General features: G+C 44.1%; 2 protein-coding genes across 2 annotated transcripts in view; one reads left to right on the top strand and one right to left on the bottom strand.

The window, feature by feature from the left end:
- Positions 1-905: 905 nt before the first annotated feature.
- Positions 906-5,504, top strand: LOC143323912 (ribonucleoside-diphosphate reductase large subunit). Its single transcript, XM_076736087.1, has 4 exons — positions 906-1,113; positions 2,615-4,596; positions 4,759-4,947; positions 5,041-5,504. Exons 1-4 carry the CDS (start codon positions 1,095-1,097, stop codon positions 5,233-5,235), a joined length of 2,385 nt encoding a protein of 794 aa, XP_076592202.1. The 5' UTR covers positions 906-1,094; the 3' UTR covers positions 5,236-5,504.
- Positions 5,505-5,611: 107 nt separating this feature from the next.
- Positions 5,612-15,493, bottom strand: part of sipa1l3 (signal-induced proliferation-associated 1 like 3) — a 69,346-nt gene continuing 59,464 nt past the window's right edge. Inside the window, exons 15-24 of the mRNA XM_076736086.1 lie at positions 15,318-15,442; positions 14,650-14,765; positions 14,126-14,571; positions 12,068-12,304; positions 11,527-11,689; positions 11,263-11,434; positions 10,938-11,087; positions 10,030-10,156; positions 9,497-9,578; positions 5,612-9,070 (exon numbers count right to left, since the gene is read on the bottom strand). Coding sequence (XP_076592201.1) covers positions 8,876-9,070; positions 9,497-9,578; positions 10,030-10,156; positions 10,938-11,087; positions 11,263-11,434; positions 11,527-11,689; positions 12,068-12,304; positions 14,126-14,571; positions 14,650-14,765; positions 15,318-15,442 — 1,813 coding nt within the window. The 3' untranslated portion in view covers positions 5,612-8,875. The remainder of the gene's footprint in view (positions 9,071-9,496; positions 9,579-10,029; positions 10,157-10,937; positions 11,088-11,262; positions 11,435-11,526; positions 11,690-12,067; positions 12,305-14,125; positions 14,572-14,649; positions 14,766-15,317; positions 15,443-15,493) is intronic.

Raw genomic sequence — 15,493 nt, 5'->3', positions numbered from 1 at the left:
ACTTCCTACATCCACCCACTTCATGTCAGTGGCAAATACTGTACTTTTTGCTCCACTTCTTTTTTTGATCTTTGCAGGTTTATGTATGACACAGTTGTTTCCACCCCTTATATGGCTGAAGGGCTTTACTGGGTGCAGTCGCATGTGTAATTGGATCGGAAGTTATTTTCTGTATTTACAGCTTGTACATAATGATTTTGTTTGATCTCCCGTGATTACAAATACAAGATAAAACAAACAAATCAGTCCAGTATATAAATCAGTGTGTGTATAATTATGAAAACAAAGTGTAAACAGAAAGATTAGAGACTATTATACGTTCAGTGTCAAACTCATTCAGTATACTCTTCACCCCATCTCACCCTCAGTTCCTGTGTCATCTGTGAAGAATGCAAACTATCTGTACAGAATGTCACCCAATCACACATTTTACACAAGTCTAAGTTTCTATATTTCTAATAGTTTTATTACCTTTTCAACCGACAGGTAAGATTAACATGTGCATGAAAGATCAGTAAGATGTTTTCACTGAACTTATTTCCTGATCTTCCTTTTCACACTCATCCAAATAACTGCATCATTCTCCTCTTTATTGTCTGACTTGGATTCGTTTGCGGACATGTTTGATTTGATGATATCCCGAAATGAGTGAAGCAAAACAGCAAAATGAGTAAGAACGTAGACTGAAGACACTCCTGAGCCTTGTGTAAAGAACAACCGGTAATGTTACATCAGCGCTGAACAAAACAATCGTGTTTTGTAACCTACCTCTCTGTCCCGCCAGATTTTTGTCCCGGAAGACGAACGGAAAAGGAAGCTGGTATTTTTAACGGCTCTGATTGGTCCGCAGACATGGAGACCCGCTTTCTCTCGCTGCTGATTGGTCAAAACACCCGTCCGTCTCTGCCCACATTGGTTACGCCTTCCGTACAAATGCACCGTTCGCGGGGTTTTGGGGAGTTGTTCGCGCTCTGTCCTTTGAGTCTGGACCGAGTTCCTGGTTGGCAGCACATTTTGACACCGAGGAGAAGTTGAACTTGTAGCTGGACAGCTTCTGTTTTCTCGGGAGACGAGTAACATCACTCTCTACCAGGATGCATGTGATTAAGCGAGGTGAGCTAACTTTCAGCCATTAGGCATCAGTGTAAAGGGCCTGTGTTAGCTTCAGTTTTATCACCGTCACTCGTGGTGATGAACCAGCTATAATGAGATGACAGCGACTAATTTATTTCCCCAGCCTCTGATTAGGTGTCATATCCCACAATCGAAACTCTCGCCATGCTGGAGTCGGTGTAGTATCGGGGAGCGGTTAGCTAACATAGCTAACGTTAGCTAGCTAGTAGCCCCTTAACTTACTTCAGCTGGTTTCCTAAAGCAGGCTGTCAGCGTTTTATTGAGCTAATTAGCTTTAGAGTAACAAACACGTCGTTTTAGAAAGGTCAAGATCAGTGATCACCTGGTTATATAAATGAACATTGACCGATTAAAATGTAATTTCTAAGCCCCTCAGCTGAAGGCTTTTATTGATGTTGGTGTTTATGAATTCAGCCATAAGTCTTTGTCATAGTTGGCGCCAAAGGTATAAATATCTGCCTGACGGTCAGTGTGGACCTCAGAGAGGATCTGGTTCAAGACATGTCCGTCATCTCGCTCAGGTTGGATCAGTACTGGAACAAAGTGCATTTCACTAAAATTACTGCACAGTAGTTTTCCTCAAAACTCAGTTATTTGAATCTAGTTCAGCAGAAACAAACAAATAATTAAGACCACAGTAAGGTATAAAGTCACAAGGACTACATCTAACTATTATTTTCAATCTGTCCATTATTTTCTTGATTAATCGATTAGTTATTTGGTACTTTAAATGTAGGAAAGTGGTGAAAAACGTTGCTCATTGTTTCCAAAAACCAAAGATGACGCTCTCAAATGTTTTGCAACTAAGTACATTTAGTCAGGTGCTGTATGTAAGTACAGTTTTGAGGTACTTTTACTTGACTTTACTTGCACTTCATGTCACTTAATTTTGGAGGCAAATATTGTACCTTTTTCTCCCCTGTGTTTATTAGATAGTCATTAGCTAGTTTGCAGGTTCAGAAACCGTTAAATACCAGGAGGGGTCACACAGTGTTAAGACCATGTTTGTGTTAATATTTGGACGAACTATTGTGGATTATTTTATCAAACACAGACTGAAGTTTAACAGAAGTAAGTGTGGACGAAAGGCTCAGTCACAACAGGAAAAGGTTAAAGGGGAAATGTAGGCGAGGATAAAATGAAAAGAAGGAAGGAAGAGGAAGCCAGTTGACGCAAAAAGATGATTTAGTTAAGCATGTTGATGAAATGACAAGAAATAGTGATGTGTGTGAGGATGTTTATGTTAATATTTATATAAAATGATGGTTTAGCACCAGATGCATTTGTTTCTGTTAAAGACGTTCCTCATTAACAAAGGAGTCTTACAGAGGAGTCCAGACTCTGACCTGCATCAGTTTGTCATGATTACTTATTGAGGCAGCGAGTAGCTTCACCTTTATTGATGGTGTGATTTTGCTGACTGAAGCTTTGGGAAGCGTTGATTGATTTAATTCAGTGTTCTTGTTTGCTTATTTTTCAGATGGACGCCAGGAGCGCGTCATGTTCGATAAAATCACCTCTCGCATCCAGAAGCTGTGCTACGGACTGAACTCTGACTTCGTGGATCCGGCCCAGATTACCATGAAGGTGATCCAGGGTTTGTACAGTGGCGTCACCACTGTGGAGCTCGACACACTGGCTGCAGAGATTGCCGCCACTCTCACTACCAAACACCCCGACTATGCAATCCTTGCTGCACGTATCGCTGTCTCAAACCTGCACAAAGAGACAAAGAAAGTGTTCAGTGAAGTGATGGAGGATCTGTACGCCTACATCAACCCCTTAAATAAACGCCACTCTCCCATGATCTGCAAGGAGACGCTCGACATTGTTCTTGAGAACAAAGACCGCCTCAACTCTGCCATCATTTACGATCGTGATTTCTCCTACAACTTCTTTGGCTTCAAGACTCTGGAGCGGTCCTACCTGTTGAAGATCAACGGCAAAGTGGCTGAGCGACCGCAGCACATGCTCATGAGGGTATCTGTCGGAATCCACAAAACAGATATCGACGCCGCCATCGAGACCTACAACCTGCTGTCAGAGAAGTGGTTCACCCACGCCTCCCCTACGCTCTTCAACGCAGGGACCAACAGGCCACAGCTGTCCAGCTGCTTCCTGCTCGCCATGAAAGACGACAGCATCGAAGGCATTTATGACACGCTGAAGCAATGCGCCCTCATCTCCAAGTCAGCTGGAGGAATTGGCGTGGCGGTCAGCTGCATCAGATCAACGGGGAGCTACATCGCCGGCACCAATGGCAACTCCAACGGGCTGGTCCCCATGCTGAGAGTATACAACAACACTGCACGTTATGTGGACCAGGGTGGCAACAAGAGACCTGGAGCCTTTGCCATGTACCTGGAGCCCTGGCACTTTGATGTGTTTGACTTCCTGGAGCTGAAGAAGAACACAGGAAAGGAGGAGCAGAGGGCCAGAGACCTTTTCTACGCCCTGTGGATCCCCGACCTCTTCATGAAGAGAGTGGAGAGCAACCAAGACTGGTCTCTGATGTGTCCAAATGAGTGTCCCGGGCTGGACGAGTGCTGGGGGGAGGAGTTTGAGAAGCTCTACACCACGTATGAGAAGGAGGGGAGGGTCAAGCGTGTGGTCAAGGCTCAGCAGCTGTGGCACGCCATCATTGAGTCCCAGACAGAAACTGGTACACCATACATGCTGTACAAAGACGCCTGCAACAGGAAGAGCAACCAGCAGAATCTGGGCACCATCAAAAGCAGCAACCTCTGCACAGAAATCGTCGAATACACTAGTGACGATGAGGTAGCCGTCTGTAATTTGGCCTCCATCGCGCTCAACATGTACGTCACCCCAGAGCGGACTTTTGACTTTAAAAAACTAGCATCCGTGACCAAAGTAATCGTCAGAAACTTGAACAAGATCATCGACATTAACTACTACCCAGTGCCTGAAGCGGAGAAGTCCAACAAGCGCCACAGGCCGATAGGAATCGGTGTCCAGGGTTTGGCAGATGCCTTCATCCTCATGCGTTATCCGTTTGAAAGCCCTGAAGCTCAGCTGCTGAACATCCACATCTTTGAGACCATCTACTACGCTGCCCTGGAGGCGAGCTGCGAGCTGGCCGCTGAGCTCGGCCCCTATGAGACGTACGAAGGCTCTCCGGTCAGCAAGGGCATCCTGCAGTACGACATGTGGGAGAAGAAGCCCACCGACCTGCTGGACTGGAAGCTGCTGAAAGAGAAGATCGCCAAGCACGGCGTGAGGAACAGCCTGCTGATGGCCCCGATGCCCACAGCCTCCACCGCCCAGATCCTGGGCAACAACGAGTCTATCGAAGCCTACACCAGCAACATCTACACCCGCAGGGTCCTCTCTGGAGAGTTTCAGATCGTGAATCCTCATTTGCTCAAAGACCTGACGGAGAGGGGGCTGTGGAGTGAGGAGATGAAGAATCAGCTGATCGCTCACAACGGGTCCATTCAGGTAATCTAACTGCTAACTTTTTTTTTTAAATTTTATAAAAAATGTTCAAATTGTCCACTTTAAGTTCTGTCACTTGACTGTTTCACTTCTTGTTTTCTGACTTAAGCAGTAAACAAAGTCCTTCTGACATTTCTGAACTTTTTTTTTTTTTTGTTTCAACAGGACATTGAAGGAATTCCAGATGATCTGAAGCAGCTGTACAAAACCGTGTGGGAAATCTCCCAGAAGACCGTTCTGAAGATGGCCGCTGACCGCGGGGCCTTCATTGACCAGAGCCAGTCCCTGAACATCCACATCGCAGAGCCAAACTATGGCAAACTGACCAGCATGCACTTCTTTGGCTGGAAACAAGTAAGTGAGAAGCAGAGGATGAACCAGATCATAAAGAATGAGAGCTGACGACTGTGAACGTGACGTTAAACTCACTTCTCCCTCTCCTCACAGGGTCTGAAGACAGGAATGTACTACCTGAGGACAAAGCCTGCTGCTAACCCCATCCAGTTCACCCTGAACAAGGAGAAGCTGAAGGAGGCGCAGGAGCCGGTCAAGGCCTCAGAAGAGGAGATCAAAGAGCGCAACATGGCCGCCATGGTGTGTTCTTTGGAGAACCGAGATGAGTGCCTCATGTGCGGGTCGTAAACTTGTCCTCTATCCATTCTCTAAATACTGTCTTACCACAGAAAGCTGCATTTCAAAGCTTTAGTTGCGGTGCTTGACGTTTATAAGAGTGTGTCTGTCACAATACAAAATCCTCTTGGGTGCACTGTCACAATGTATAGAATTAATTTTATTAAAAATAAGTGTTCTGTCTACTCACTTATGTCAATGCAAGTACTTACAATAAAATGTATTTTGTTTGAAATGAAACTGCTTTGTAATAGAAAATAAAAGGTTTTACATGCAAGTTTAATCGTATTTGTGTAAGATGTCAACCAAATTCATTTAAAACGTTGCAGCCCCAGTTTACTGCCACTTCAGAGGGATTTCCAAAACAATAAAAAAAATCAGACAATGCTCTGATTCTTACTTTTAATATATTTTTTATAAAATAATGAAAACATAATTTACACTTTTAAATGTACAAGTTATTATTACAACCCAAAGAAGACATTGTGTCTGTGCATCACGTACCTCTGCCACACGCAGAAAGCACCAACGCACAGAGGAAAGATGACGGCAGAAAATAGAAAACAATGAGGAATCAGTTTGTACACAGATCAGAAGTAAAACGGCATACACAAATAAAAACACAGTACCCTCTCATCTTCACTACTGTCTGCAACAGCGGGAATGTGTTAAAAAATAAATTATCAAAATATTTAACATCTAAAAAACAAACCTAGTTATACAATATTACCATTAACCATAATGCATTATTAATTTGTTCAACAGGGATCCTTGTGTATGCTATAAATAGCTTACAATTATACATAAAATGAGCAAAATGTATATAAAAAGAAAGAAACATTGCCCCTTTTACATAAGCAAACTAATGAGACTTGCAGATACTAAAGTCACAGCTACACCTGCGAAGCTGCATGATGGATTTCCTAAAGGAGGATTAACAGGAGTGTGTCACTGAGGCTGAACTAAAAATGTCCAAACATAAAACCAGAGGAAAAGGAGAACATGAACCCCCATTATCGCCTGACTTTGTTTATGGTGACTGGTGAAGGTAACATTTCTTAACCCAGAAGAAAAGGTCCAAATAAGCTTAAGTACAAACGTCACTCGTATCAAAGTTTCAGCCTCACTTGTGGCTGCAGAGGAGTAAAGGAGGAGGTGGCATGGGAGCAGATGCAGCCTCTTGTGTTGATGGGCTGAGGAGGAGCAGGCAGTTTTCTGTCCTGTTCAGTCAGACCACAACACCTGCTCCCTCTTGTGTCAGCGAAAGTATTTTTAATAGTAGGTGTGGGTGATATGTACTTTTATAACAAGATAGTCAACTTAATGGAAAATCAATCCAATCCAGCCAATTGAATATTTATAAATCAAGAATTATAAAAACCCGATATTGCCATAAAGCAGACTTGACTTTTAACTTAGTGACCTAATACACCCAGAGGTATTTAAAGGGAAAACTAGTGTCTATAAACAGTATGGAAAACTGATGGTGGACAAGTTGATATTGTCTCAGGCTACAGTGCATCACATCGCCCACCCCTCTAACTGGTGGTTTAGTGTCATTAACAGCATCTCGAGGAACCTGAGTGAGTTGGGATTGAAAATTCAACAGTTCCAGTCCGACCAGGGAAGAAGTAGTTGTTCAACAGATGGTGATTTAGTACAATTTTATCAGCGATATCTACTGACACAGGAAGAGAAGAGTCATCCTCAGCAGGGATGTACTGTCCGTTCAGTCCAGTACCAGCATCCAAAAAACAGACAGACGCATTATTTCTGTATGAAAAATAGATATAGTAGACAATATCATTAAGCAAGCTAGCAGTATAAATAGTGTCTTTTGTGTTCATTTGGGTATCACAGAACACGAGGACAAATCCTCTCATACACGCAGACTGGATCTGATATGAAGGAGCTTCAGTGTTGTCGAGTGAGTTTCATGTACAGTTTACGCTTTCTTTATAAGCACACGTTACTGGTGACAGCTTCGGCTTCATTAGTACGCAAAGACGCGATTAGAAGAGCAGGGTGGCATTTTGGAAATGACGACTCACGTTCAAGAGGAGAGTCGGGTGAGAAGACGTGAAGCTACAGCCAACGGACGGTTAGCTTAGCATTGAGACTGGAAACAAGGGAAAACTGCTGGCTTGGCTCTGTCCAAAGTTAACATTCACAAAATCCACCTACCACCAGCTCTAAAGCTCACTAATTATTAACGTCATATCCTTTTTAATACATAAACGCTATAAGGACACCGTAGTTTTGGTGGCGCGTATCATCCCAGGCAACCAGCGGAGACTGCCGGAAGTTACTGCGCTCTTAGCTTCAAAATAGCCAGTAAAATTTGCCTTTTGTCCTCTTTAAGACTTAGCTTTTTGTAAACGTTCAACAAGCAAGATATGGACTGTTAATTAGTGAGCTTTATGGGTGTTGATAGGTGACATTTGCACCACTGGTCTGAGCGCCAGGTTATGTCTCCAGTCTTCGTGCTAAGCTAACAAGTGTTAGCTGGCCGTAGCTTGACAGTGAGTGAAAAAACGTGAGTGTGGTGTCAAATCTCTCACGACTATTTCTCAAAATGTCAAACTACTGCTTTAAATATAAGAAGAAAAGACCATTTCAAATAAGTACTGTGATAACGTCTCAAGGTTAAAATAATTACCCAGTACATTTAGATCTGAGATGATACGGCACTGCTGGAAACAGTGTAAAAATAAATGGAAAACACTGCACTACATTAGAGATATGATACTAGTATATCACTGAGCCTTAAGACATTTACACTCGCTCAACACGCTGATGGCTTGTTTCACATCGAAGGGCCACGGTTCGTCCATATAAACGGAGGAAAGGGAAACTGTTGTGGCCCCCAAGTTTCATATTACAGTAAACTAGTTTGTTCATCACGCCCAGCACAGACCACCACGTTCATCCTCTTTCTCACACACTCACACCAAAGGGTAATAAAATGCATCTTGCCTTCAGCACAAACATTGTGCCATAATGCTTCTGAGTATTCGCTGTACCATCAGTTACACACGCACGCACGCACACACACACACCTCTTTAGTACAACTGTTATACAGTATCAGTACAATATAGATAATATTGATACATGAGAATTGTACCACACAGGTCTCTATCTACAGTGCCTTGTCTGTAGAGCCTCCATTACTCCTAGTGCATTCTGGGAGATGCAGTCTGTAATGAGTCTTTTTTTTTTTTTTGGCTGATTCGCTGCAGGAACAGTATTAGGCCTCTCCAGGTGATGTAGTGTTCTCTAAAACAGTCAGGTTCTCCTCTCCTACTCGCTCCTCTGGCATAGTAGCATATGTATTTATATATAAGACAAGTATATAAGACGTTTCGACTTCAGTTTATAAAAATAAACAGGCTCGGGGAATAGAGAGGGAGGGTCTCTGCTCTGTCTGTGCACAGGCTTGGTGAGACTTTCTGAGAGTGTTGCATTTTAAAAATCAAGATCGTCTTTTTCTCTACGGTTTAAGGCAGTCCAGTGGAAGCTGAGTGAGGGGACATTATGGTGACCTCTGCCGCCCCTGTGTGTGCAAGGAATTATGGGTACTGAAACTGTATTTCTCTCATGGCCGCCCTCCCTCTGAGGCCTGAATCTCGCCCTCTTCTTTCTCTGCTGGTGTCACTCCCTCTTTGAGTCGGTTTCGTGTGTTAAGGAGCGAGCCTCGTGGTCACTCTCCGTCTTGTCGAGGTTTGTGAAAAGCCTGCTGAACTTGCGCAGCTGCTCACTGGCTGTCATGCTCTCCTCCTGCAAGCGCTGGTTATTCTCTCTCAGGTTGGCCATCTCTGCGAGCAGTACGACTTTATCCTGCTTCTCCTGGTGGGAGAGAAGAAGGGAAGTGATGATTTTTCAGTTAACTGGACAATGGATGGTTTGATATTCTGGATATTTTTGTGCGCTTTCTTGCAGAGACTTAGATGAGAAGATTGATCGCACTCTCATACCTGTCCTCTAAATATGAAGCTGTGAAGTTTGGAGGCTATTAGCTTAGCTTAGCACAGGATAAAACACCACAACAAATAGGATTTTAAGCACTGATTAGAGACCATTAGAGGTGGTGGTAGGGAGATTTTGTGGTCAAATTATTCCTTTAAACAGTAACATCAAAATAGAAAATGGGATCTGTTGCGTAGCTTAGTGGGCACTAGTGGGTGCATGTAACATTACTATCATATTCTAGACTAAAATGTGGCCCAAGACGTTTGATAAAGGCAAAAATGTAAAAAAACAAATGAGTCTCACTCTCTCCAGATCAGTGTTCAGCTGTTTTAACATCACTTCCAGCTGGTACAGCCGACCAGACAGATCGTTGGGCACCTCGTCACTGTAAACAAACACAGCACACATTACTTAAGACAAATACACACTCACTGCTGTACAGGTTATGTCAGTGGTTAGGGAGATGCCTGTGCATGCATGTTCATTCATGTGTAAGACGGCTGGAACTGAAGCTCTTCAGCATCAGTAATGTTGTACTCTTGCTGCTCATTGGTAGAAAAAATACACACCCCTTCTGGCAACACAAAAACAGGACTACAACTAAACCAAATGTTTACTACAGAGAATACACACAGGAGTAAACAACCAAGGGATTTGGTGGCAGTTCTGCAAATTACCACAAGGTGGCAGCAGTGACAAAGGTAACAACATGGCTGCAGGCTAGAGGACTACAAAACAAAAATATTCAGAGGAGTTGTGTTCCTGTGGTGCTCTGCCTGCACTCATTTGCAACAAATACTGTTTGTTTTGTTTGTGTAACAGCGAGGTTGACCTACCCACTGAAGGTCGGGGTGGTCCGAGGTGTCTGAGGAGTGTGAAACTGGACTGGACTGACCACTGGTCTCATGTCTGGACCTCCAACCTGCGGCTCCGTCAGCGAGAAGAGGGAAACTGCTCTTTGTGCTGCAACAGAGACACATAATCGTACTTTCTAAAAGCTGCGTGAATGAGTCTTTTTACCCAAGTGTCCCTTGGGATATGGGACACAATCACGCCTCAGCACAGGGGGCTCTGGCAGCAGGTAAGGTTATGGATCAAGTGTTGGCTTGAGTCTAGTCTGTTTGTCTCTGCCATGATCGTCTTTGTGTTCGCAGGAAACACAAGGGACGGGAGAGAGACCCAGAAAAGAAACAGTGGCTGGGAAGCAGAGCAGGTGATCATATACGAGGCAGAGATGAACGCACACCTCCTGTTTCTTTCCCAGGAGTGTCGCATGACACAGGAGAGCCAAGACACGGTAAAACCGATCCACCCCCAATATGCAGACAATATGTTTCAAATCCACCAGGGATTTAAGATTTTATGCTGGTTAATTATACTTAATAAAGCCAGCTTTTGTTATTAAATGTTGCAAAATCTTTGTTAAAATGGATCAGTGATATTTTGGGGAGTTTAAGATTTGTTTAGCATTAAATTGACCAGTAAAACCATATATGAATTTGATAAGAAGGTAGTTAATAAAAGTAGTTGTGAATGCTTCAACTTTTTGCATGACTTTCAGAAAATTTCAACACAATCCAAACATCCAAACACCACATATCCAAACCAGCAACACCCTGCCAGAGTGCAGGTGCCACTTCGAGAATGTTTGGTCAAAAACGTAACAGAAAAATCCACAAAACCCCACATTTAGACTCCCACACTAAGTTGAACAAACCTAATCCTGAAGTGTTTCCATCCTCACCTTCATAGGCTTTAGCGGCGTTGACAAGGCTGGACCACTCTAGCCCACAGGCTGTGTCAGGAAGAGGCATCAGGCCTGGATCGAGCCTCCTCAGGGGGGGAACTTTGTCGCGAACTTCTGTGAGAGACAGCTCCGAAGCAGACAGAGGCACTGAGGGACAGGAGAGGACAACAGCTGCAGTGAGAAAACAAACTGACTAAACAAGTGCATTATAAGGCTGCAGAAGTTATGAAGGCAACAAATAGCTTCAATCAGAATGAGGATGCACTATTTTGCCCACCTGCCTGAAAACAAAATATCTGCAGTGGTTACATCTTAAACTCACCCTTCTTGCCCTGAATGTGGTTGGAGACGGCATGTCGGCGTGTGGGCAGCGTGCAGGTGAACAGCCCGTCAGTGGGGGTCGTCTGGTTCTCAGAGTTGGCAAAGCTGGCTTCTCTACGCCCGCTGCACAGTGACTCATCTGAAAAGGTGCGCTGCAGCGTTCGTCTGGGAGACTGCAGGAAGACAAGTGACATGGATCAGAACTGTGTGGGCTGTTGACTGAAGCCCGATATAAACGGTTAAGAAGTGTTAGTGTGTTCCTCACTGGATCTCTTTGTGGTGTCTCTCCCGGGTTGTCCATGATAATCAGTTTCTTCAGGTCGTCTTCGATGGTGCTTTTGTACGTCCGTCGTGGAGAGCGCAGATCCCTCAGTGATGCTCGGAGCCGAGGTTGTCCAAACACGTTCTTCGAATTGGTATCCACCTGTCTGGAGACACAAGGTGTGAGCACCAAAACGCATACTTACTTACTTTCTCTCTTTTCTTCTAAGATTTTTTTTGGCATTCCTGCTTTATTTAGAAAGTGAGTGTTTTAGGGGGTAACAAGTCAAAAAAGGTTGTTTGGGAGACACTGGTGTATATTATAGAATATAAGTATATGATCATATTTTGCATAAGAAAGAGATGGATTTTCCCTTGCAGGCATTGCAAAGGACGGCCGAGCAAACTCACTCTGTTTCAAAGATCCTAATAATTTTCATGTCTTTCATGTGCTCAGTAAACTCATTATGTTTAAATATTTGTGATGTTTCAGGAACAGAATGTAAGCTGTTGGGATCATCTGAAGCTCTCAGTCACTAACGTACTTCTTGCTGCTGCTGCTGCTGCTGTCAGAGCCAGATGTTGTGGTAGCGTTTGAAGGTGATGGGCAGGTCTCTTCGGTCTGCCAGGCCGTTTGTCTGCTCTTTCCATACAAGGCCTTGGGGGCAGAGCTCGACAGAGGGATGGAGCTCAACTGAGCTGAAGTGGGTGTTGTCGTGGCAGCTCGGACAGGCCGAGCTTTCTCAGCTGTCGGAGTCTTGTAACCCTGTGGTGTGTAGGCCCTGAGAGGACGGACAAGACACGCAGATGTGCATGTGATCAGTGCATCAACATCAACAACAGAAAAACATGAAAAAGTGGTGTCTTAAACACAGTTAGCCCCGTGAAACTGTGACCTGCTAACACTAATAAGGTGGTAACGATCCAGCTATTTGAGTCAGTGCTGGACCGATATCCAATATCAGTGCTGGATCGGTGCATCCCTATTGAAGTGGAAACAGACCAGTCTCCACCCCCTCTGGCTGTCTGTTTTCCTCAGAGCCCGGCAACTTCCACAAGCACAAAAACACTGCGTTTGTTTCCAAATGTCAGTGAAGAAATGATCAACACCACTTTGGAAATAAGAGAACAGACAGATGCATGTTCACTGAAGAGGGAAAGTGAACTTGTCATAATTTTGGATGGAGTAATAGCATAGTTTGAGTATTGCTTCACACAAACAAGTAACTACAGCAGCAGTTGGTGTCAAGGTGGAGTGGGAGAAAACAGTGTGAGTTTATTCATTCACTTAGTCTATAATGGAGACATAAAAGCAGTTAGAAATGGTGCCAGCCAGACTGGATTGGATCAGCCTTCATTTTCCCGGGAGATCGTACCCGCTGGCAGACAGAACTGCATAGTAAAAGTGAGGCTTATTCTGAATCGATCAAAACACTGATGGTGTCATTATCCTAAAGCCAGTTCACTGTGCAATCAATATTTACTTCACAAGGATACGTTAAAGTCCATTGCCAGTTTAATCAGTGAGCTTCAGAAATGCTGGTACATGATTTTTTTGTTACATTTGGACAGAGCCAGGCTAGCTGTTTCCCCCCGTTTCCACTCTTTATGCTAAGCTAACGATCTGCTGGCTGTAGCTTCATATTTAACAGACACATATGAGAACGGTATTGATCTCCTCAACTGACTGCCAAAATGTCAAACTATTCCTTTAAGAAGGAAGAAATAATAATCATGCATCATGCAGTAATCATGAAGCCGACATGTAACGTCACTGTAACATGGAAATGCATTACGAGAGCACAGATGAAGCGCACATAAAAATGTTAAAAGGGTCAATGATAGCAGGTAAATCAAGTTTCTTTTACTGCACTTTGTATGTGTTGTCTTTGCACATTTATTCTAAAACGTCCAGATTATTAAACTGTCTTTTAATTGTTTAGAAAGACACACTGTTATCAAAACAGACACCTTACAACACTATCTGTCCAAATGTGTGCTCATCACCTGTGATGGATCATCCGTGTCTTCTGTGTAAATTCTTCCTGTATCTATGTTAAGTTGATGGTCCAACACATCCAAGGCACAGACTGCAACATCAGAGTCACTGGCACTCAGGATTTGACCACCACTGCTTTAATCCAACACAGAGTGGTCAAACCCTGTGTATGTTTTCGTGTTTTGTGCCTCTATGCATTCATGATGTGGGGGTGACCGTGACAAGTCCACCAGCAGAAGAGATCACATGATGATCTGTATGTTTCTCAGGGATTAGGCTGCTTTAATCCTTAATGTACCCTCTAGAGATACATTTTCATGTATCACACTATTGCTTAAATTGCATAATGGTGCATAATTACTGCTTGGTGCATCATTCACTAAAGTTTCCTCAAAACTTGTTGAAAGTCTTAAGTTGTTACCGAGAACATGCATTACTCCATTAAGATGAGCAGCATTAAACTGCAAGATTTATGAATGCAATTCAACACTCGCCATACAATAAACGCCAGCACAGATCTTGGCTAAATCTGCCAGTAACTTAATATCAGCTTCATAAAAACATGCCATAAAAGATGCATCTCATTAGTGAGTCGCTCTCTTACCTGGGTTTGAAAGCATCCATTTTATCAGCACTGGAGCCAGGAGGTGGGAATGTCCTCGTCCGGTATCCTTTGTTCTGACTGGCTGTGGCCGGTATGATTGGCGAAGACTCTCGTCTCCTCGCTTCTCCCCCGCCGCTGCTCCTTCCCACAGACAGCTCCTGCATGCCGCTGTAGGTGGCGAAGGAGTGCATGGGCTTGTGGGGCTGGCTGTTGGACATGTTTCCGTGGCGAGCGTTGTTGTAGTGGGTCGAGGCGTCGATGCCACTGTCGTTAGATCCCCCCTTGTTGAGAAGGTCAGGGTCAGGGTCGGCCGGGTCGCCCAGGCAACCCCCACCTCCTCGCTCTCCTCCAGCTCCTCCGTCAAACCAGCGTTCGTCGCTGTGGCTGCTGGAGGCGTTGCTGGACAGAGTGTTACTGCTGGAGTGGCTGGAGTATTGAGTCTCGCCCTGCAGAGAACAAGAGGGCAACATTAAGACAGACTCAGAGGTGATGAACAAGTGAGACGGGTTGATGGCGAGTCTGACCTTCGAGTGTCTGTTTGGAGAGTCTTTCCCCGGGACCTCCTGTCTGGGTAGTCTCCTCTGCCCCCCTCCTCCACCCGGCCCCCGAGATGACGACGCTGGGACATGCCAGAGGGGTTCTAGACAGAAAACACACACAGACACTCACAGGATTAAAGCAAATTACACTGAACCTCCATGGTTGGCAAAGAGGATTAAATACTTATAGCACATTTTAACACTGACCTCCACCCACTCACCAACGCACAAAGTCACACTCCGTTATCTCTACTGTGGGTTCATACAGCTTTTTACGAGCAAAAGTCAAGCACCTTTCAAGCACTTTCAAAGTATCTCAGTCAAAAATTTCCAAACTTTCAAGACACTGTACAAACCCAGTCTACTGGCCACCTGATGAATCTAAGTCCAGTATTTATAGTTCTGTTTTTGGTCTCCATCAACTTCTGAGAAAAATATCTGGCTCTTTAGCTGCTAAATGCCCCCAAAATAAGGCATTTATACGTGCTTTACAATGACTTACAAAGAGCCATTATGCCACTGATTTGCATGCTAATGAGCAGTTAGCTAATGGTGAATATTCATACCTTAATATAAAGTGTCATTAATAAAAATGATTCTAACAGCTTTAACATAATGCAGCAACTTTACACAGTTTTTTGATGGTGGTGTACCTGTTTTGCAGCGCTCCATGGTGCTGTCCTGACTAGTGAAGCCTGAGGAAGACTCTCCACTGGATGTGATGTCCACGCTGAGGTGGGGCTCATAGGGCAGCAGGGGGCGCTGTCCTGTTCCATATCTACATAAATCACAGGATGAGGGAGGCTACTTGATTAACAAACACATTCGT

The sequence above is a fragment of the Chaetodon auriga genome, chromosome 7, assembly GCF_051107435.1.
Source record: "Chaetodon auriga isolate fChaAug3 chromosome 7, fChaAug3.hap1, whole genome shotgun sequence".
Lineage (NCBI taxonomy): Eukaryota > Metazoa > Chordata > Actinopteri > Chaetodontiformes > Chaetodontidae > Chaetodon > Chaetodon auriga.
This window is presented reverse-complemented; position numbering and strand designations above follow the sequence as displayed.